Source organism: Heteronotia binoei, chromosome 1 (genome assembly GCF_032191835.1).
Source record: "Heteronotia binoei isolate CCM8104 ecotype False Entrance Well chromosome 1, APGP_CSIRO_Hbin_v1, whole genome shotgun sequence".
Lineage (NCBI taxonomy): Eukaryota > Metazoa > Chordata > Lepidosauria > Squamata > Gekkonidae > Heteronotia > Heteronotia binoei.
The window spans coordinates 279,355,765-279,379,184 of record NC_083223.1 but is presented as its reverse complement, the minus strand read 5'-3'; the positions used below and the strand labels follow the sequence as shown (position 1 = coordinate 279,379,184).

At 48.8% G+C, this 23,420-nt stretch overlaps 1 protein-coding gene across 1 annotated transcript in view; it reads right to left on the bottom strand.

Annotated features, from left to right (window-relative positions):
- Nucleotides 1-1,801: 1,801 nt before the first annotated feature.
- Nucleotides 1,802-23,420, bottom strand: part of LOC132586432 (zinc finger protein 436-like) — a gene marked incomplete at its 3' end in the record, with an annotated part of 31,187 nt that continues 9,568 nt past the window's right edge. Inside the window, exons 2-7 of the mRNA XM_060258547.1 lie at nucleotides 12,592-13,095; nucleotides 10,832-10,946; nucleotides 8,635-8,690; nucleotides 8,340-8,466; nucleotides 3,699-3,818; nucleotides 1,802-3,348 (exon numbers count right to left, since the gene is read on the bottom strand). Coding sequence (XP_060114530.1) covers nucleotides 1,802-3,348; nucleotides 3,699-3,818; nucleotides 8,340-8,466; nucleotides 8,635-8,690; nucleotides 10,832-10,946; nucleotides 12,592-13,095 — 2,469 coding nt within the window. The remainder of the gene's footprint in view (nucleotides 3,349-3,698; nucleotides 3,819-8,339; nucleotides 8,467-8,634; nucleotides 8,691-10,831; nucleotides 10,947-12,591; nucleotides 13,096-23,420) is intronic.

The window sequence follows — 23,420 nt, the reverse complement described above, 5'->3', positions numbered from 1 at the left end:
ACACCTGCTAGCATGGCCTTGGGTCAGCCATAGCTCTGGCAGAGGTTGTCCATGAAAGGGCAGAGCTTTCGCAGACTTAACTGCTACACCATACTGGCTCTCTGTTGTGTGATGTCTGTTGTGGGAGAGGAAGGTATAAGAGATTGTAAGCTTCTCTGAGACTCTGTGATTCAGAGTGCAGAACGGGATCCAGGGTCCAATTGGACTCGAAACATAACACTTCACCAAGACGCCTTTTGTTGCTGATAGATCTAGGAAACTTGAGAGGTTAACGGCATCCCACAGCAATAGTTTCCAGCAGTGGTTCTCATCCTTCCCTCCTCCCTTGCCCATTGGGGGGGGGGGGTACATACGACACGGCCTTTTCAGTGGCAGCTCCACAATTCTACAAGCTCCCCAGGAAGGTGTGCTTGAACCCCACACCTTCGGCCTTTGAGAGGTAACAGAACACGACTACAGGACTGCAATTGATTAAAGCTGCCCTAAACTGATATTTTAAATGTTTTGGATTGATGTATTCTTACACACTCCATTTTATGAACTTCATTTAGATTAGAAGCTGCCTTGGACTCTTTAAGGCAGAAAGACACAAATTACTGCCTTAGACTGAATGCGGAGGAGTGGGAGAAAGAAAGTCAAAGACGATCTTTTAGGCTGAATATATGACTGGCTAAAGGGCATCCACAGAGCTTTATTAGCTTAAAGAAACATTGACTGAGGGGTGACAAGACAGAGGTTTTCAATATTATGTATGAGATAGAGAAGGTAGAGGAAGGACTTTTCTTCCTTTCTCACAATACGAGAACTCGTGGACATTCAATGAAATTGCTGAGCAGTTGGGTTAGAACTTATAAAAGTACTTCTTTACCCAAAGGGTGATTAACATATGGAATTCACTTCCACAGGAGGTGGCAGCGGCTGCAAGCATAGCCAGCTTCAAGAGGGGATTGGATAAGCGTATGGAGCAGAGGTCCATCAGTGGCTATTAGCCACAGCATATTGTTGGAACTCGCTGTCTAGGGCAGTGATGCTCAGTATTCTTGGTGCTTGGGAGGGGGGGCAGAGTGGGAGGGCTTCTAGTGTCCTGGCCCCACTAATGGACCTCCTGATGGCACCTGTTTTTTGTTCCACTGGATGGGCCATTGGCCTGATCCAACATGGCTTCTCTTATGCTCTTACTTTTTTAATGTTCTTACCATGGATTTGAACCCAGACCCACCAAGTCTAAACCCAACACTCTTCAACTGACCAACCTCATGAATGGGGGAGAACTGGGTTGGTTTCATTCATTCACGAATATCAGTCATGCCCGTAGTGTGGGTTTCAAGCATCTGCAAGAGAATTTTCCTTCTTCTATTTATTTATTATGCATGGTTGTGTGCGTGTCTGAACCTGGAGATTAGGGCAACATACAGTGACTGACCTCTACTAGGGGACTAGAGGATATTCAGAGAAGAGGCTGAATAAAACTTGCCCCTATACTCCCAACTACAGATATTTCCTGGAGGTCTCCCATCTAAGTACAAGCCAGAGTTGACTCCTGCTTAGCTTCCGACATCTGAAGATCAGGCTTGCCTCCTGGACTCCAGGACAGGACTCATAAAAACTTCCAGAAAGCACCGCAAACAAAATGTCTCATTTACTTGAAACAAATAATCATCTCTTTAAGGAGCTACGACCCTCCCGTAAATGAGTTTTGTTTTCTCCTGCACATAACGTAACACTTAATCATGAGTTGCCAGCTATCTGGAGGGGGTAAACAAGGTTTCTACCTTGTGTGGGTTCTTTGATGGCTTTGAAGATGGTGACTCTGACTGAATCTCTTTCCGCACTCTGAGCATTCAAAAGGTTTCTCCCCTGTGTGGGTTCTATGATGCTTTTGAAGACTGCTACTGTGAGTGAATCTCTTTCCACACTCTGAGCATTCAAAAGGCTTCTCCCCTGTGTGGGTTCTATGATGCTTTTGAAGATTGAAAATTTGACTAAATCTCTTTCCGCACTCTGAGCATTCAAAAGGTTTATCCCCGGTGTGGGTTCTATGATGATTTTGAAGACTGTCACTGTGACTGAATCTCTTTCCACACTCGAAGCATTCAAAAGGTTTCTCCCCGGTGTGGGTTCTATGATGCTTTTGAAGACTGGCACTGTGACTGAATCTCTTTCCACACTCTGAGCATTCAAAAGGCTTCTCCCCTGTGTGGGTTCTCTGATGCCTTTGAAGATGACTACTCCGACTGAATCTCTTTCCACACTCTGAGCATTCAAAAGGTTTCTGCCCTGTGTGGGTTCTCTGATGCTTTTGAAGATCGCCACTGTGACTGAATCTCTTTTTACACTCTGAGCATTCAAAAGGTTTCTCTCCTGTGTGGGTTCTATGATGCCCTTGAAGACTGGAACTCTGACTGAATCTCTTTCCACACTCTGAGCATTCAAAAGGTTTCTTCCCTGTGTGGGTTCTCTGATGGCTTTGAAGATCGCCACTCTGACTGAATCTCTTTCCACACTCTGAGCATTCAAAAGGTTTCTCCCCTGTGTGGGTTCTCTGATGGATTTTAAGATGGCTACTGTGAGTGAATCTCTTTTTACACTCTGAGCATTCAAAAGGTTTCTCCCCTGTGTGGATTCTCTGATGGCTTTGAAGATCGCCACTCCAACTGAATCTCTTTCCACACTCTGAGCATTCAAAAGGCTTCTCCCCTGTGTGGGTTCTCTGATGGCTTTGAAGATCGCCATTCCGACTGAATCTCTTTCCACACTCTGAGCATTCAAAAGGTTTCTCCCCTGTGTGGGCTCTCTTATGCTTTTGAAGATTGGCACTGTCACTGAATCTCTTTCCACACTCTGAGCATTCAAAAGGTTTCTCCCCTGTGTGGGTTCTCTTATGCTTTTGAAGATTGCCACTGTCACTGAATCTCTTTCCACACTCTGAGCATTCAAAAGGTTTCTCCCCTGTGTGGGTTCTCTGATGCCTTTGAAGATGGCTACTGTTTGTGAATCTCTTTTTACACTCTGAGCATTCAAAAGGTTTCTCCCCTGTGTGGCTTTTTCTATGTTCTTGAAGATGGCCAAAGCGTTTCTCGCCTCTGTGGGTTCTTTGGTGCACAAGGAACTCCGATCTACTTTTGAAATACTTTCCACATTGAATGGATGTACTTGCCTCCATTATTCTCTGATTTGGAAAATGTAAAATACGCCATCTTACATCTCTTTTCTCAACTATATGCCTGACTTTCATTCTCTTAGGTCTGCCTCGACTCCTGATGTTTTCTCTCAAGTCTTCATTCTTAACTCCTTCTGGCAACTGCTGATCAAGTTCATCACCCTCTTCATTCTTCTGATCATCCTCTGCTGGAATAAAGAAATCCCATTAATACCTGAGGGGGCAGGTAAGATCCCAAAGCACCCATGTGACTTCAGGAAGAAAGGATTGATGGCCCTTTCACCGCCTCCAGCTTTCCTGGGCATAACCCCCCCCAATGTACCTAGGATATATTATATTTAAGGATCCCTCATCCCCTCAAGAGCCACAGCTCTTGCTCAGAAGGAACTCCTGACCCTCCAAATCCCAGTTCCCAAAAGGCCTCCTTACCCAGCAGGCTGTAGGACTGTACCAAGTCAAATGTTGCTCAGAAGTGAATCAGAAATTTCCATGGCTATTCCTTGCCTGTTCTCTTGACATAACCCTGAAGGGTACTCACCGTCAGTCACCTCCTTTGGGAAGGAAACATGTTCTTGGGATCCTCCTGAGAAACTCTCCAGCCTTTCTTCAGATGCGAGATTCTTGTCTTTCTCCACCAACGTCTCTCTTACACTTTGGTCTTTTTTTGCACACACACACACACAGATAAAGAGAGAGAGAGAGAGATCATTCTTATATGGGGAAGGAAAGAAATTCAAGAGTAAAAATTCTTCTGGGAGGATGGAACCGTGGTCGAGATCATAGCCCATAATCCCAACTGGTGCAAGTGGGGCAGATCTGTGAGGCAAAGCACCCCACTTCCCCTCAAGGCATAACAGGATTATTAAATGGCCTGGTCTGCCTTGCTGTCAGACATGTAACTTAGCTTGGCTCTTATAGTGAATAGAAGTAGCTGCTTGACATGACTAACCCCATATTGTAACCTGCTATGACCCCTGCTCCATACTAACCCTGAGAAATGAAGCCTGCATTTCAAACCAAGGCAATCGCTAACCCCTCTTGAAGCTGGCTATTCATTTCAAACCAAGGCAATTGCTAATCGCAAGGGGAGGGATTTCACACTGGGTACAGGGAACATCTGGGCTTTGAAGTTAACATGCCCAAGGTAACCAGCAGGGGTGCTTCCTGGGAAAGAGATAAGGGGATATGGAAAGCGCCGACTGTCTCCAAGAGTGTGAGAATGCTTTGTTGTTTTGTTTCCTCGCAATGTACAAAAGGCCACTTGGAAGTTCTCAAACTCAACTTGTTACTTTACCAGACCGCTTGTTCTCAAATAAATGGATTAATTTTGCAACAAAATGATTCCTCCTTATTTTGAAGTTCCACGTCTGACATTTTGAGTTTGATCCACTTGGAGCTTATCCGAACTGGGAAATTCGGCTGGATGGCCGGCAAGGCACAAGATAACAGAGAGCCCACCGAACCGATAGAGGAGCCGATGGTCCCATGAGGAGTAACGGTGGTCCGGAGAAAAGCCAAATCGCCGGTGCATTTCTCGACACTGCTCTACACCCCGAAGCAGTGGAAGCCGCGGACCTCCACGGCCCTGATGGACGAAGCAGCAGGGCACTACACCGCGCTACTGACCGGCATCGGAGCGGAAGGAGAAGATGCCGGGCCGGGGAGAGGCACGGAGGAGGGGAATGGCCAGGCTCCCCGAGGAAGTGAGGAAACGCGCCTACTGCGGGACGAGATGTTCATCTGGGCCAGAGAGATTCATAACAAGGTCCAGGCGAGCCACATGCAGATCACCCGAGAACTGAAGAGACAGCTGGACGCGATCCGGGAGCAGATCGGGGCAGCGCTTCGGGGAACACCGCAAGACCCCCCGGGCGGAGAGCCCGTCGAAACCCCAAGGGAGGAACCAGAAGGGCCACCGAGGGGGGAAGAACCGCCAGGGCTGAAGGGGCCGCCGGGGGAGAGGCTACTACGATGGGAAGTTCTGCGTGCCCAAAAGCCTCCGGCAGGAAATATTGCAGCACTGCCATTGCAGTAAGCTGGCGGGGCACTTCGGCTATGTGAAAACCCTGCACCTAGTGAGCCGGCAGTTCTGGTGGCCCCAAATGAAGAAAGACATCTCAGAGTTTGTAGGTTCGTGCCCCACCTGCATCATGGCCAAGAAAAGGGGAGGGAAGCCGCCGGGACTTCTCCAACAGCCGCCCACCGCCTCCCGTCCGTGGGCAGTGGTGTCAATGGACTTTATAGTAGAACTCCCTCCCTCACAGGGGAAAACGGTCATACTCGTAGTAGTAGACACCTTCTCCAAACAAGCACACTTCATCCCATGCAAGCAGCTCCCGACGGCCAAAAAACTAGCGTACCTATTTTTCCATCACGTGGTCCGGCTCCACTCATTCCCTGAGAAGGTCATTAGCGACCGCGAGCCACAGTTCGTTGCCAACTTCTGGCGGGAGTTTTGCAAACTGGCGGGAATGGAGCAAGGGCTAAGCTCAGCCTATCACCCCCAGACGGACGGACAGACAGGGAGGGTGAACGGGCTTCTTGAGCAGTACCTAAGGTGTTACATCAACTACCAACAGTCCAATTGGGTTGAGCTCCTGCCCTTTGCGGAGTATGGTTATAACAATAGTGTGCATAGCTCAACCAAAGCTTCCCCGTTCCAAATAGTCAATGGGTACGAAGGTAGACCATTCCCCTCTCTCCCAACGACCGGTGACGCAGCGCCACCTAGCTCATGCCAACAATGGTGGGAGGGGGTCAGGAAAGGATGGGAAGTAATACAGGAAAACTTAGAGGCAGCAAAAAAGACCTACAAGGACTATTTTGATAAGAAGCACTCTCCTCAGTGGGAGTGTAAGGTGGGGGAGAGTGTGTTCTTGTCCACAAAAACCTTCCTCTACCACAAGCCTGTCGAAAGCTAGCCTACAAGTTCCTTGGACCATTCAAAATAAAAAGGGTAATTAATAAAGTCACAGTAGAACTGGAGTTCCAAAGATGTTCAGTAAGGTCCACCCTGTTTTTCATTGCAGTCTCCTTCGCAAGGATCCTGGAGCCACGTCTTGGCACCCCCGCCCTCCAGAGCCACCTCCTATTCAAGTGAAGGGCCAGAGCCACCACGAGGTGCAAGAGATCCTGGACTCTAAAGTCCAACGGGGGGTATTACTTGGTCCGCTGGAAGTATTTCCCTAATACCTGTGATGAGTGGGTGAAGTCAACGGACCTACGAGCACCCCAATTGCTGAAGAAGTTTTACCTACTGCACCCAGACAAACCCCGAGCAAGAGCTGAAGGGGGGCAGTATGTCAGACATGTAACTTAGCTTGGTTCTTATAGTGAATAGAAGTAGCTGCTTGACATGACTAACCCCATATTGTAACCTACTATGACCCCTGCTCCATACTAACCCTGAGAAATGAAGCCTGCATTTCAAACCAAGGCAATCGCTAACCGCAAGGGGAGGAATTTCACACTGGGTACAGGGAACATCTGGGCTTTGAAGTTAACATGCCCAAGGTAACCAGCAGGGGTTCTTCCTGGGAAAGAGATAAGGGGATATGGGAAGTGCCGACTGTCTCCAAGAGTGTGAGAATGCTTTGTTGTTTCCTTGCAATGTACAAAAGGCCAAGGCACTGCTTTGGAAGTTATCAAACTCAATTTGTTACTTTACCAGACCGCTTGTTCTCAAATAAATGGATTAATTTTGCAACAAAATGATTCCTCCTTATTTTGAAGTTCCACGTCTGACACTTGCAGGTGTTCGTGATTTGACTCTCCCTGCAGGTAACATCCTTATCGCTTTCAAGGCCAGACTCAAGACCCTGGTAATTGGTTAACTGTGAGATTAATCCCGCTGTGTAATCAGGATGGAGCGGGGAGGGGAATGGTGCTACCAGCCTCTGGAAGATTCCGTCTTGGAGGACCCTTGATTGGCTCATTTGAGACACCTGATCCTAGAGGGGTGGAAAGTATAATACCAGTATAGACCAGAGAGAAGCCATGCAGACTTTATGCTCATGCCATGCTGGTGCACTTGGATGTTTCTTGCTTTCTTCTGATGAACTGCACTATGTAGAGTAACTTAGGCTACAGCTGGAATTCTTATGCTGTAAGGAGAGGTACCACCTAATGTCAGACATTTCATGAACATAGGATATTGTTTTTGTTGCTGAACTGGTTAAGTGTTTGGTGTAGTGGCTAACATAGGTGTAGTGGTTAATTGTGTGGACTCTGATCTGTGAGAACCAGGTTTGATTCCCCACTCCTCCACTTGAAGCTACTGGAATGGCCTTGGGTTAGCCATAGTTCTTGCAGAGTTGTCTTTGAAAGGGCAGCTTCTGTGAGAGCTCTCTCAGCCCTAGCTACCTCACAGAGTGTATGTTGTGGAGGAAGACTATAAAGTATATTGTGAGCCGTTCTGAGACTCTGATTCAGAGAGAAGGGCAGGGTATAAATCCAATATCTTCTTGTTCTTCTGAGCTATAGATGTCTTGTTTTACATCCTTCATAAATCTTTAGAACTGTAGATGACTTGTTTTTACATTCTGTATAAATCTTTATATAGTCCCTGCTTGACTTGTGTCCACTCTCCTTGTGAACCGACAGAACTGGGTGCTGTTCCAGTACAAAGACTAGTAACCCAGGGGGACCCAGGCTTGGGGTCTTAACAGGATCATTTCCAGATCTCAGTTCAAGGGGTTTTTTGTAATCCCATCATGGGGAGTAGAGGGGGTGTTGTAAATTTTAGCGAGGAATGAGGATCTGGCCCCTCCGAGAGTCTTTCTGAGCGTCTCTGTCATGGGCCAGCCTGAGCTCTCCACAAAGCCCCCTGGGGAAGAGGACTCCTCAGGAGAAAGGGAGCCACACATGGCTGGCTCTGAGCCTGCAGAAGCCAGCAAATGGGCTGGTGAGCTGCAGGCTGTCCAACACTCACCACCAACAGCTGATCCAGAGCCACCCCCCAGCTCTGGGATTTGTGTGAGCACCTGGACATGTCTGGCTTGCCGACCTGCAGCTGCTACATACTAGTCTCTCATCCCCACCTTTGCCTCTGGCCTCTGACCAGGACAACTTATCTGGCTTGGGCGAAGGCCACAACACTGGGCAAGGAGCTGGAAAGTCCTCAAAATGAGGTACTGCTGTTCAAGTTCTAACTTTGGCACTGGTGGAAGATCTTCCTTACTCAGAGAGATGACGCTCCAATAGTTCTCCCGCATGACTTCCCTGTGGAGAGTTCTCTGGCCTGGATCCAGCAGGGCCCATTCTGCTGGAGTGAAACGGACAGACACCTCCTCAAAGGAAAAAGGACTCTGAAAGAACAAGCAGATTTAGTCCTCAGAGACTGCACACTGGAAGGGACTGGTCTAAAGGGTACAGGATGTATGGCTTGTCTTGGGGATAGCCTCTTTCTCCTGGACCATTGCAGAAACTGCAGGAGCAAAAGCCACCCAAGGCTGTTCCCTGTTTATTTCCCCTACCTGGACTGTTTCCACACCCCCAAACACATGAGGACTCAACAGCATCTCTCCGCTACCTGTGGAGGAAGGAGAAAGAAGAAACAAGGAAGGGTGTTCGTCATGACTTCCTATTCCATTGGCTGGTTTGTTCCCCTCTTCACACACTCCCTTCCCAGGAGGCTGAAACCTTGCCCTGCGTACACGCAACACATTCTTTTACTCAGTTCTGGGAGAGGCAGAAGAGAAGTACGCATGAGCCTCAGGGGTGACAAAGGCCACCAACATATTTCAGGCTTCTGTGAGCCTTGAAATGTGCCCTATGAACTCTGGAGTTCAAAGGTCACAGCATCCCTGCTGGATCAGACCAAAAGCCCAGGAATCCCATTCTCCTGCTGGCTGGGCCTTTAGGTCAGGTCTAGTGGTGGGAAGGGGGGGTGGGCTCCCTCCGGGTATCCTGCCCCCCCACGGAAAGTGTATGCGCAATACATCGCCTCTCCTTTCCCGGTGTAGTGAACGCCGCGTGGTCACTGTCTGGCTATGCCTGGCAGATGGTCACTGCAATGGCCTCTCCTGCATTACTGCATCCATGGCAACACCTTCTCGCTGGTCCCCCCCGTTTTTCACAGAGTTTGCCACGTCATGGTGCGACCGAATGTCCGGCGGTATAACCGGATGGGCAGGCTGGGCCCACCAACCTCGCCAGCCTAAGAGAAGGAAAACTCTAACATCAAACCCGGGCAGATAGAGCTCATTAATGCAACACCTACCACCTGGAGGACTCGCTGCCGGCGTCTCGGCTTACTGGGCCATGGCAGATGACCCCCAGGTGAAAGGGTAGAGCCAGTACCACGCACACTACGCTTCACCTAAAATTCCTCTGCGCAGGCCTGAAGGGTATATCCACATCCACAGCCCACAACACACCAAGTCCTGCAGCGATGGGCAACGGGCAAAACGGCAGGTGGAAGGTGCCACTGGAAGCCGCAGTCCTGATCCTGCATGTAGGCGGTTCAGGGTATTGGTTGCCTGATGCTGACCCGGAGACGAAAGCATTTTTTGGCAGCACCCTGAACGACCAAGCAGCCTTATCTAGGGACAGCACTGCTTTCCCCACACGGAGAGGGGCCAAGAAAAGGTGGCCTAAACAAAGCTCATCTCCTCCCCCCCCCCAGTTGGCTAGCCGCGGTCAACGGGCACCCTTACTTGCGGTCAAAAAATAACAACAAAGAAAAGGCATGCACCTGCCTCACAAAGTGTGCAAAGACTAAAGCTTGCGTGTTGGAACATCAGAACCATGCTTGACACAGTGGCACCTGTCGCATCAACCATTACCAGTGGTCTGACCTAGCCTCAGATCGCAAAGCATGGAGGCACACCATCCACCAGGCTGTCTCTTCCTTCGAGAACACTCGCATAGCTGGTCTTGAGGACAAAAGGAGATTGAGGAAAAATCGCACTGCTACAGCATCAACCCCAAATCAGACTTTTCCCTGCAGCCACCGTGGCCGGATCTGCCTGTCCCGCATTGGTCTTGTCAGCCACCAGCGAGCCTGCAGCAGACGTAGACTACTGCACCCTTCTTAAATCTTCGTTCGCAAAGCCAAGCAGAGAGAGAGAGAGAGTGGTGGGGAAAGGGACTGGAAATGACATCACATGGCATGTCACCATCACATTCAGCCAAAAACCAGACATCACTTGAGCGTTTCTGGAGAAGCCAGGGTAATATCAGAGTCAAGCTAAGGCCTCCCCCCGATCTCCTGGGGTGCCAGACCACAGCCTCTCATTCCTACCTCAGCATCCTATTCCCCGCAGGGCCTGCCCAGTGCCCCATAAGCCTGGGCGCAGAAGCCACATTTCCCCATGATTACTGGCCCCTAGGAACTGGCTTTCAGCGCTCAGTGCTGCCCCAAGAGGCAGAGGCTCCCTGTGCCCACCAGGTGGAATAGCTCTGCCCAGGTCTGTCTGCCTTTTCTTTTCTTTCTTGAGCCACCTTGACTTCCTTTTATGGAAGGAAGGTGAGATATGAGAATTTCAATGAATGGAAGGAATGTACCATCTCTATAATTTTCTCCAATCCCCTTCAAGAAGAATCGCAGTTCGTAGGCATTGAGTGCTGTTTGTTATGTGAAGAAGTATTTAATTCTTTTCCTGTCCTGAACTCTCTACCCATCCCGTTCACAGGGCACCCCAACCGCATGCAGGCAAAATGGGACCTTACCACAGGAGAGGGCATCTTGGGCACCCTCCAGGGTCTGTGCCCTCTGCTCTCGCTCCAGGGAAGCTTCTTCCGCCTTGGGGAATGCTGCGTCTCTCTCCAAGGATGGTCCCCACACCTGGAACAGCAGCCAGGGAGAACGGAAAGAGATGGAATGGAAAAGAGAGCGAGCAATGTTTCCCGCCCCACTCCCGTACTCAGATATATAGAACACAGGAAAATGTACTCCTCATACAATTCAACACCTTATATCACAGTGGACTTTATATGTTTTATACAACAGTAAATACGAAACTAGCAGACTTCGGAGGATGGTAGAAGACAGGAGGGCCTGGCATGACTTTGTCCATGGGGTCGCAAAGAGTCGGACTCGACTGCGACCGAACAACAACAACAAATATGAAACTATATGCAATGACTCCATCAATACAAAACGTTCAGGTCTTTTGTCTCCAGAAGAAGAAGAAGAAGAAGATATTGGATTTATATCCCGCCCTCCACTCCGAAGAGTCTCAGAGCGGCTCACAATCTCCTTTACCTTCCTCCCCCACAACAGACACCCTGTGAGGTGGGTGGGGCTAAGAGAGCTCTTACAGCAGCTGCCCTTTCAAGGACAACCTCTGCCAGGGCTATGGCTAACCCAAGGCCATTCCAGCAGGTGCAAGTGGAGGGGTGGGGAATCAAACCCGGTTCTCCCAGATAAGAGTCCACACACTTAACCACTACACCAAACTGGCTCTCAAGTAGGTTACTCAGTCCATATCTCACTAAACAAGTGCACTCTAAAAAAGAAGACGATGACATTGGATTTATATCCCTCCCTCCACTCAAGAGTTTCATAGCGGCTCACAATCTCCTTTATCTCCCCCCCCCACAACAGACACCCTGTGAGGTGGGTGGGGCTGAGAGGGCTCTCACAACAGCTGCCCTTTCAAGGACAACCTCTGCAAGGGCTATGGCTGACCCAAGGTCATTCCAGCAGGTGCAAGTGGAGGAGTGGGGAATCAAACCCGGTTCTCCTAGATAAGAGTCCGCACATTTAATCACTACAACAAACAAAAGTCCTTCAAACAGAGTGCTCAAAGAATTATTTAACGGGACAAAAAACTCTGGGAGAAAATGAAACTCTTCGAAAGACGCTGAAGTCTCTTGCTCTTGGGGCCCCTTGCCCAACGACCGTTTCCACCAGAAGTGAGGTCTTTTTCAAGATCTCCTCCTCACCAAGAATTCGTACGGAACGGTAAAGTCTTCCACAGTTCCAAAAGTGGCCACTCTGACCTACAATTTATGCGTCTGACAAGCCCAAGCTGCTCTTGAACGTTTTGTATTAACAGAGTAATTGCAAATAGCTACATATTTAATGCTGCACAAAACATACGAAGTTCACTGTGATGTATGATACTGAATTGTATGCGGAGTGCATTTCCCTGTCTTTTCTATAGCTGTGCACTGTTTTAACACAGGAGCCCATTTTTGATGTTGTTTGCCGCTCCTGGACTCTGCACCCTTCCAGCCGCACCTGGTGAGATATCCGGGGGGATAAGAAATTTCCTAGCAGAAGAGGCTGCCGAAGGAGGCTGTTCACTTCCCATACGGAGGATTAACACTTGGGGAAATAGAACAATTTATATCTTGCTTGAGCCCAGTAAGTATTATATCTTTCAAAAGAAGAAACCACGCGGACAAATATCTCTCAGGGGAACTTCAGGATCAGGTCAGGGAATGTGATTTGAAGGGGACATCCCTGGAGGGAACCCCCTCACCTGCTCTGCCGGCCTCTCCTCCTCGGCCTGACTCAGCAGGAAGCCTTCAGCCAAGGCCACCGCCTGGCAGCTGCTCTCTGGCCCACATTCTCTGACCCAGCGTTGCACTTCCAGGGGCAGGATGGCGAGGAACTGCTCCAGGACCACCACGTCCAGGATCTCCTTTTTGGAGCGCCTCTCTGGCTTCAGCCAGCGGTTGCTGAGTCGATGGAGCTGGCTGCAAACCTCTCGGGGCCCATCCGCCTCTCGGTAGAGGAACTGCCGGAAGCGTTGGCAATGCACGTCTGAGATAGGCATGACCTGGAAAGACATAACTGGCACAGTGTTTTCCTGTAATTCAGCAGCACCACTCCCAGCTTGGGTGCGACGGGGGCCTCTGCTCGATATCGTGCCACCTCCATGTTCTCCTGGGTGCTGCTCTTCCATCTCCTTCGCCTGCTCTTGGGTCACCTCCAGCTGGGTAAAGGTACCTTGAGTGTCTCGGCTATGAAGACAGACTTCTTTCTAGAGGGAAGGAGAGACAGAGACTGTAAGGTTATCAGAAGGGGACCATCTGAGAATCGCCTTGGCAGGTCAGCGCAACAGGGTTTGCTGTGGCTTGCAGACCATATCATTTCATATCATTTTGCTATATTACATACCAAGCGATTTTAGATATACCTCCAGGGTTCTTTGGGAAAGTTGGCCATCTCTGTTTGGCTCTAACAAAGTTAAAAGCTTAGCCACTCCTTACATGGGTTCAGTCTGGCAAGGGGGTAATTCTTAAGGGGAGCTGGACCCCAAAACGACCACAGGGACTGGTGACCTCTTAACCACTGTATGTATCACTTCAATAGACAGAAAGTGTTAGGTAAGAAGAACAACACCTCCAAAAACAATGGAAGTTGTGGGGTTCACTTGATTAGATCCTGGATTTTGGGGAGCCTGAAAACCAACTCCTCATGGCTTTCGTCACTACTAGAAGAACATAAGAGAAGCCATGTTGGATCAGGCCAGTGGCCCATCCAGTCCAACGCTCTGTGTCACTTGAGAACATAAGAGAAGCCATGTTGGATCAGGCCAGTGGCCCATCCAGTCCAACACTCTGTGTCACATAAGAACAGAAGAGAAGCCCTGCTGGATCAGGCCAGTGGCCCCTCCAGTCCAACACTCTGTGTCACATAAGAGAAGCCATGTTGGATCAGGCCAGTGGCCCATCCAGTCCAACAATGTGTCACATAAGAACATAAGAGAAGCCATGTTGGATCAGGCTAATGGCCCCTCCAGTCCAACACTCTGTGTCACATAAGAGAAGCCATGTTGGATCAGGCCAGTGGCCCATCCAGTCCAACAATGTGTCACATAAGAACATAAGAGAAGCCATGTTGGATCAGGCTAATGGCCCATCCAGTCCAACACTCTGTGTCACTTGAGAACATAAGAGAAGCCATGTTGGATCAGGCCAGTGGCCCATCCAGTCCAACAATGTGTCACATAAGAACATAAGAGAAGCCATGTTGGATCAGGCTAATGGCCCATCCAGTCCAACACTCTGCGTCACTTGAGAACATAAGAGAAGCCATGTTGGATCAGGCCAGTGGCCCATCCAGTCCAACGCTCTGTGTCACACAGTGGCCAAAAAAACCAGGTGCCATCAGGAGGTCCATAACAACATAACAGAAGCCATGTTGGATCAGGCCAGTGGCCCATCAAGTCCAACACTCTGTGTCACACAGTAGCCAAAAAAAGCAGGAGCCATCAGTGGGACCAGGACACTAGAAGCCCTCCCACTGTGCCCTCTCCCCCCCAATCACCAAGAATACAGAGCATCACTGCCCCAGACACAGAGTTCCAACAATACTCTCTGGCTAATAGCCAGTGATGGACCTCTGCTCTATATTTACCCAATCTTGAAGCTGGCTATGCTTGTAGCCGTCACCACCTCCTGTGGCAATGAATTCCATGTGTAAGACACGCTTTGGTGAAGAAGTACTTCCTTTTATCAGTTCTAAACCTACTGCTCAGCAATTTCATTGAATGCCCACATTGTGAGAAAGGGAGAAAAGTACTTCTTTCTCTACCTTCTCTATCCCATGTGTAATCTTGTAAACAACTATCATATCACCCCTCAATCGATGTTTCTCCAAGCTAAAGAACCCCAAGCGTTTTAACCTTTCTTCATAGGAAAAGTGTTCCAACCTTGTAATAATCCTAGCTGCCCTTTTCTGCACTTTTTCCAATGCTATAATATCTCTTTTGAGGTGCGGTGACCAGAATTGCACACAGGATTCCAAATGAGACTGCACTATCGATTTATACAGAGGCATTATGATACTGGCTGATTTGTTTTCAATTCCCTTCCTAATAATTCCCAGCATGGCGTTGGCCTTTTTTATTGCAATCACACAATGTCTTGACATTTTCAGTGAGTTATCTACCACAACCCCAAGAGCTCTCTCTTGGTCAGTCACTGCCAGTTCACACCCCATCAACTTGTATTTGTAGCTGGGATTCTTGGCTCGAATGTGCATTACTTTGCACTTGGCCACATTGAACCGCATCTGCCACGTTGACGCCCACTCACCCAGCCTCAACAGATCCCTTTGAAGTTCCTCAGAATCCTCTCTGGTTCTCACCACCCTGAACAATTTAGTGTCATCTATAAACTTGGCCACTTCACTGCTCACTCCCAACTCTTACAATCCTCTCTGGTTCTCACCACCCTGTCATCTGCAAACTTGGGCACTTCACTGCTTACTCCCAACTCCAAATCATTAATGATTTGGCAATGAGGATCCTGTGAATTTAGGGGGAGGCGTTTGTGAGTCTCTTGCTTTGTGCAGGGGGTTGGACTATATGACTCTGGAGGTCCCTTCCAACTCTAGGATTCTATGACTGTTAAGAGCGGTTCCTCAGTGGAACAGGCTTCCTCCGTGGGAGTTGGTGGGCTCTCCTTCCTTGGAGGTTTTTAAACAGAGGCTAGATGGCCATCTGACAGCAATGAAGATCCTGTGAATTTAGGGGGAGGCGTTTGTGAGTCTCCTGCCTTGTGCAGGGGGCTGGACTAGATGACCCTGGAGGTCCCTTGCAGTTCTAGGATTCTAAGTTTCCACAGGCTTCCTCGGGAGGTGGTGGGCTCTCCTTCCTTGGAGGTTTTTAAGCAGAGGCTAGATGGCCACCTGACAGCAATGGGGATCCTGTGAACTTAGGGGGAGGTATTTGTGGGTTTCCTGCATTGTGGAGGGGGTTGGACTAGATGACTCTGGAGGTCCCTTCCAACTCTAGGATTCTATGACTGTTAAGAGCGGTTCCTCAGTGAAACAGGCTTCCTCCTTGGGAGGTGGTGGGCTCTCCTTCCTTGGAGGTTTCTAAACAGAGGCTAGATGGCCATCTGACAGCGATGAAGATCCTGTGAATTTAGGGGGAGGTATTTGTGGGTTTCCTGCCTTGTGCAAGGGGTTGGACTAGATGACCCTGGAGGTCCCTTCCAGCTCTAGGATTCTATGACTGTTAAAAGCAGTTCCTCAGTGGAACAGGCTTCCTCCGTGGGAGTTGGTGGGCTCTCCTTCCTTGGAGGGTTTTAAGCAGAGGCTAGATGGCCATCTGACAGCAATGAGGATCCTGTGAATTTAGGGGGAGGTGTTTGTGAGTCTCCTGCCTTGTGCAGGGGGTTGGACTAGATGACCCCGGAGGTCCCTTCCAGCTCTAGTTTTCTATGATTCCAAGTAGGCGGCTGCCTGGGGCGCCCCCTGGCCGCAGGGCAGCCACACCAAGCCTTGCCCGCCTACCTGAAGAAAGCCCCACACATCAGCTCTGCCCAGCCGCGCCTCGCAGCCCTTACCTCCCATTCACCGCTGCCTGCTCCTGCCTGCCTCGCTTTCCCAGCAGCCCACAGTGCTTTGCATCCCCTGCTGTCGTCATCCCCCAGCACTGGCTGGTGATTGGTTGGGAGTGGACCCCCCCTGGTGTCGTCATCCCATGGCGCCGCTGGCTGGTGATTGGGAGAGCAGGAAGCAGCATGTTTCCTCAAGGAGGAATGCGCCCGGCTCCCTCTCCTCCTGGGCTGCCTCCCAGTCCCTCCCGTTGGCCTTGGGAGAGAATCCCTTTGCTTCCAACCATAGGACTCCACAGGCTTCCTCCTCGGGAGGTTTGGGGCTCTCCTTCCTTGGAGGGTTTTCAGCAGAGGCTAGATGGCCACCTGACAGCAATGAGGTTCCTGTGGATTTAGGGGCAGGTGTTTGTGAGTCTCCTGCCTTGTGCAGGGGGTTGGACTAGATGACCCTGGAGGTCCCTTCCAACTCTAGGATTCTAAGTTTCCACAGGCTTCCTCGGGAGGTGGTGGGCTCTCCTTCCTTGGAGGGTTTTAAGCAGAGGCTGGATGGCCACCTGACAGCAATGAGGATACTGTGGATTTAGGGGGAGGTCTTTGTGCGTTTCCTGCCTTGTTTAGGGGGTTGGACTAGATGACCCTGGAGGTCCCTTCCAGCTCTAGGATTCTGATTCCATGTTTCTCCTTCCTAGGAGGTTTTTAAGCAGAGGCTAGATGGCCACCTGACAGCAATGAGGATCCTGTGAATTTAGGAAGAGGTCTTTGTGCATTTCCTGCCTTGTTTAGGGGGTTGGACTAGATGACCCTGGAGGTCGCTTCCAACTCTATGATTCTATGACTTTTAAGAGCGGTTCCTCAGTGGAACGGGCTTCCTCCGTTGTAGGTGGTGGGCTCTCCTTCCTTGGAGGTTTTTAAGCAGAAGCTAGATGGCCACCTGAAAGCAATGAGGATCCTGTGAACTTAGGGGGAGGCGTTTGTGAGTTTCCTGCATTGTGCAGGGGGTTGGACTAGATGACCCTGGAGGTCCCTTCCAACTCTAGGATTCTATGAATCGGTCTCCATAGGGAATAATGGAGCACCCAGCAGACATCCCCCCCCCCACTCTCTGATGAGCCTGAAGGGGCGTTGGGCTCCAAACTGGGGTATCCCCTGCCCCCACCTGGGGATTGGCAACCATAACCCGGGGGGGTGCTCCTTAGTTCAGCCCACCACCGTCCTCGGATGGATTGGATTGGATGTTCCTCTTCGGCTGGCAGCAGCCCTTCACCCCCTCACTCAGCTCCCCAGAGAAGACTGAATTCCCACCCCCGGCAACAGGGCCTTATATGGCCCATGGCCCCGCCCCCAGGATGGTGATTGGGCTTTCCCTTCCCTCCAATCTCACCCCAGTCCAATCACAGGGCTTAGAGGTTGTCTGGGAAACGCAGGCCTCTTGCAAACTTTATACCAGGCCTCATAGGCCTTTTGTAGGGTTGTAGACCTTACTGAGTCTTTCACCTTTCGGGTTGTCTAAATCTCCAGTTGGGAGCAGGAGATTCCCTGGTTTGGAGGCCCTCCCTCCCTTCAGGGTTAGCAGAAAGCGGGGAGGGGGGCACTCCATTATTCCCTATGGAGACTGGTTCCCATAGGGTATAAATGAGAATCAATCTGTTGGTATCTGGGGCTTGGGGAGGGGTCCTGTTTTTTGAGGTAGAGGCACCAGATTTGCAGCATAGGTGCATTTCCTCAAAAGCCCCCCTCCCCCCAAGTTTCAAAAAGATTGGACCAGGGGGTCCAATTCTATGAGCTCCCAAAGAAGGTGCCCCTATCCTTCATTATTCTAAACTGAGGGGAGGCATTTAAAAGGGACACGGTGCCTTGAAATGTGATGGCCAGAACTTCCTTTGGAGTTGAATTGTGCTGGCCACACCCTTGCTCCTGGCTGCACCCCCAAAGTCCCCAGATATTTCCTGAGTTCTGCAGCTCTCAAACATCTTACATTTATTCTATGTGGCTCTTACATTAAGCAAGTTTGGCCACCCCAGCTATGCATGGTAGGACAGACCGCAGTCCCTAATAATTTTCCCAAGTTTACCTTGTGAATCATTTATTACAGTGTGACTCTATTGCCTGCATAGAAAAAGCCATCTGGAATAATTCAGCTTTACAGTCTGCAGACCTCCCAAATGCCCTATTGTTAACTGCTGTACGCTTCCTAGCAGAACAGACTTTGAGTCCAGTGGCACTTTTACGATCAACAGAGTTTTATTCAGGGTAACCTAGCTTCTTACTCCTGTTTATCTGTTAAAACAGGTTTGGACGATCTCCTTAAGTTTATAGAATCATAGAGTTAGAAGTGGCCGCAGAGCCCATCTAGTCCAACCCCCTACTCAATGCAGGTCAGCCTAGAGCAGCGGAGGCCAAACTGCGGCTCAGGAGTCCCCATGCAGCTCTTTCACACACATTGTGTGGCTCTTGAACCCCCATCATCCCATCATTAACTGGCTTGGAGAAGGCATTTGTCTATAGAAAACTCTTCTCCAAGACAAGCCAGTTGGTAGCTTGGACAGTGCTTTTAAAATGAAAGTTGCTTTCTTTCCCCCTCCCCCTATCTGTTGGCCTTCCTTCCTTCCGTGAGGCTCTCAAACATCTGACGTTTATTCTGTGTGGCTCTTATCTTAAGCCAGTTTGGCCACTGGCCTAGAGCATCCCTGACCTGTGTTTGTCAAGCCGCTGCTTGAAGATTGCCAGCTAGGGGGAACGCACCACCTCCCTTGGGAGCTGATTCCACCACTGAACGACCCTGTAAAAAAAGTTGTTCCTAATATCCAGCTCTGCACCTTCCCATCCTTAATTTAAACCCATGATTATGAGTCCTCTTCTCCGCTGCCAGGAAAAACAGCTCCCTGCCCTCCTCTAGGGGACAGCCCTTCAGAGACTTCAAGAGATCCATCCTGTCCCCCCCCCCCCCCCCGAAGCTTCCCAAGTCCCTCAGCCTTTCCTCCTAGGAAAATATGGAGAAAACAGAGGTTTTGCTCTGAAGCTCCTGTACGATTGAGCAAGCCATGCAAAGCAAGCTGTGATGCAGAAGGGAGAAAGACAGAGGGAGAAGGAAGCAGAAGACAGCCAGTTGCTTGGGCACCTGATAGGAGCCCTCCTAGGGCCTGATTCGGCCCCCGTGCCGCATGTTTGACACCCCTGGCTTAGAGGGAGTATTGCTTGTGATCTGGATGAGGGGTGTGTTGGATTTTTATATATATGATGTGTCCATATGACTGTTCATATTGAATGGCCTGTATTTCTCTAATCAAAAGGGATGGATGGCCACGGATGAACTTATCTGGGAAAACACATTTGGTACTAATTAGCGGCCGGCCGGATAAACTTAGTGGCAAAAGTATGTGTGGAGTCAATATCTTGTTATGTGACTGCATAGTTGCACAAAAATGCTGTAAACAAGTTTGTTCCCAAAACATCTGAAGATGATAAAGTAAACTTTGATAACCATGTCCTCAACACATGGAGTACTAATGAGGCTCTAGGAAAACAAGTCTATTAATCTCATTGCGGAAGAGGACTTTGACAATGCCTTTGTATGGAGCTCCAATGAGTCCGGCGTGGAGGAATTCTATAGAATAATATTATGGATGTTTGTCTATACCCTGTTGGGAAGAGATGAGATAGATAGGTGGCCGAAATGATCTCCTATAGGGGGTTTCTATAACAATTATCCCAATACCGTAGTGAAATGGAGAAAGGAGGGGGAATGAGAGAAAGATTGCCAAAAGGGGAGAGCCTGTCAAGAATTCAGGCATGGACACAGAGAAGAGATTTTTATTAAATGGATTTGTTAGACTTTCCTAATAGACTAGGGAACTATAACATAAGAACATAAGAGAAGCCATGATAGATCAGGCCAATGGCCCATCCAACACTCTTTTTCACACAGTGGCAAAAAATTTATACACACACACACACACACTGTGGCTAATAGCCACTGATGGACCTGTGCTCCATATTTTTATCTAAACCCCTCTTGAAGGTGGCTATGCTTGTGGCCGCCACCACCTCCTGTGGCAGTGAATTCCACACGTTAATCACCCTTTGGGTGAAGAAGTACTTCCTTTTATCCGTTTTAACCTGTCTGCTCAGCAATTTCATCGAATGCCCACGAGTTTTTGTATTGTGAGAAAGGGAGAAAAGTACTTCTTTCTCTACTTTCTCCATCCCATGCATTATCTTGTAAACCTCTATCATGTCACCCCGCAGTCGACGTTTCTCCAAGCTAAAGAGTCCCAAGTGTTTCATCCTTTCTTCATAGGGAAAGTGTTCCAGCCCTTTAATCATTCTAGTTGCCCTTTTCTGGACTTTCTCCAATGCTATAATATCCTTTTTGAGGTGCGGCGACCAGAACTACACACAGTACTCCAAATGAGACCGCACCATCGATTTATACAGGGGCATTATGATACTGGCTGATTTGTTTTCAATTCCCTTCCTAATAATTCCCAGCATGGTGTTGGCCTTTTTTATTGCAAACGCACTCTGTCTTGACATTTTCAGTGAGTTATCTACCACGACCCCAAGATCTCTCTCTTGGTCAGTCTCTGCCAGTTCACACCCCATCAACTTGTATTTGTAGCTGGGATTTTTGGCCCCAATGTGCATTACTTTGCACTTGGCCACACTGAACCGCATCTGCCACGTTGACGCCCACTCACCCAGCCTCAACAGATTCCTTTGGAGTTCCTCACAATCCTCTCTGGTTCTCACCACCCTGAACAATTTAGTGTCATCCGCAAACTTGGCCACTTCACTGCTCACTCCCAAATCTAAATCATTTATGAACAAGTTAAAGAGCATGGGACCCAGTACCGAGCCCTGCAACACCCCACTGCTTACCGTCCTCCACTGCGAAGACTGCCCATTTATACTCACTCTCTGCTTCCTATTACTCAGCCAGTTTTTGATCCACAAGAGGACCTGTCCTTTTACTCCATGACTCTCAAGCTTTCTAAGGAGCCTTTGATGAGGAACTTTATCAAAAGCTTTCTGGAAGTCAAGGTAAACAACATCTATCGGGTCTCCTTTGTCCACATGTTTGTTCACCCCCTCAAAGAAATGTAACAGGTTAGTGAGGCAAGATCTTCCCTTACAGAACCCATGCTGAGTCTTCCTCAATAACCCGTGCCCATCAATGTGCCTACTCATTCTGTCCTTGATAATGCTTTCTACCAACTTTCCCGGTATTGAAGTCAGACTGACTGGCCTGTAATTTCCTGGATCTCCTCTGGAACCCTTTTTAAAGATGGGGGTGACATTTGCTACCTTCCAGGCCTCAGGAATGGAGGCAGATTTCAATGAAAGATTACAGATTTTTGTTAGAAGATCCACAAGTTCAACTTTGAGTTCTTTCAGAACTCTCGGATGTATGCCATCCGGACCCGGTGACTTATTAGTTTTTAATTTGTCCATCAGTTGTAGGACCTCCTCTTTTGTCACCTCAATGTGACTCAGATCTTTCAACACCCCTTCCAAAATTAGTGGTTCTGGGGCGGGCAAAAAGTTTTCATCTTCCACAGTGAAGATGAAGGCAAAAAATTCATTCAGCTTCTCAGCCATTTCCCTCAGCCAGTTTGGTGTAGTGGTTAAGTGTGCGGACTCTTATCTGGGAGAACCAGGTTTGATTCCCCACTCCTCCACTTGCACCTGCTGGAATGGCCTTGGGTCAGCCATAGCTCTGTCAGAGGTTGTCCTTGAAAGGGCAGCTGCTGTGAGAGCCCTCTCCAGCCCCACCCACCTCACAGGGTGTCTGTTGTGGGGGAGGAAGGTAAAGGAGATTGTGAGCCGCTCTGAGACTCTTCGGAGTGGAGAGCGGGATATAAATCCAATATCTTCTTCTTCTTCTTCTATCCTCCTTCAGTAATCCTATTACCCCATGGTCATCCAAGGGCCCCACTGCCTCCCTGGCTGGTTTCCTACTTCTAATATAGTTGAAGAAATTTTTATTGTTGGTCTTTATGTTTTTTGCAATATGCTCCTCATAGTCCCTTTTAGAAAATCATGCAGGGCAAGTATAGTGGCTATATAGAATCTTTGTGGGCTTTATATAGCTCTCTCCATATACACACATACATAGCCTTTCCCTTTTCTATATTTACATATGGGTAATATTTCTGGTCTCATATATGTTACTGTGATTGTATGCTTTATTATATGTATTAAAGTATTGATTAGGATGGGTGAGATAGGGTTCCCAAGCTTTCGTGGGAAAGTCTTTGGTCCCAGATGGGGATTTTTCCCTTTAGGGTTCAGTGGCCTATCTGGTACTAATTAGCAGAAGTATTTGGCAACAAAAGGTGGTTTTCTTATGTAACAGGGTTTTGGGGGGCTTTCCAGCCAAAAGATGACAGAATCTGGCTTTCTGGTTTTTGATTGGATAGAAGGAAGGGGTGGACATTGTGGAGAAAGGTATAACTTAGGAGGAGATCAAAGGGGTTGGTCAGTTAGCTAATTAACAGTGAGTTTAAGGGAAGCTTCCTGGGAAGCAAGACCCCTCCGCACTTCTGCATAGACAACCACCTGAAGCCATAGGAGAGGCGAGAATGAAATGCTTTTTGCTATCTATACAATGGCTTTGCTTTTACTAAATGTAATAGGCGAAGGAACCTGAGCACACGAAAGGCTATAGCCATGTAACTAAGAAACTATGTAATCATGTAACCTTGGACCCATGGGTCATGTAACCATACACCCATGAGCCCATGTAGCTATGTAATCATGAAACCTTGGGATTATACATTTGTCCCTGGTCTTGTCAGAATACTGCAGTAATTAAGATTTAAATAAATTCTCAATATCTGTCAGAACCTGAGAGTCTGGTGTCTTTGTCCCTGAGGGGTGTTCTTCCCAGAGTATCTGAATAAAGATCGCCTTTTATTATATAGGGGTAGAACCGTGTATACTTTATCTGTTAACAAGAGGTGGCCAACGTTAGCTCTCCAGATGTTTTTTGCCTACAACTCCCATCAGCCGCAGCCAT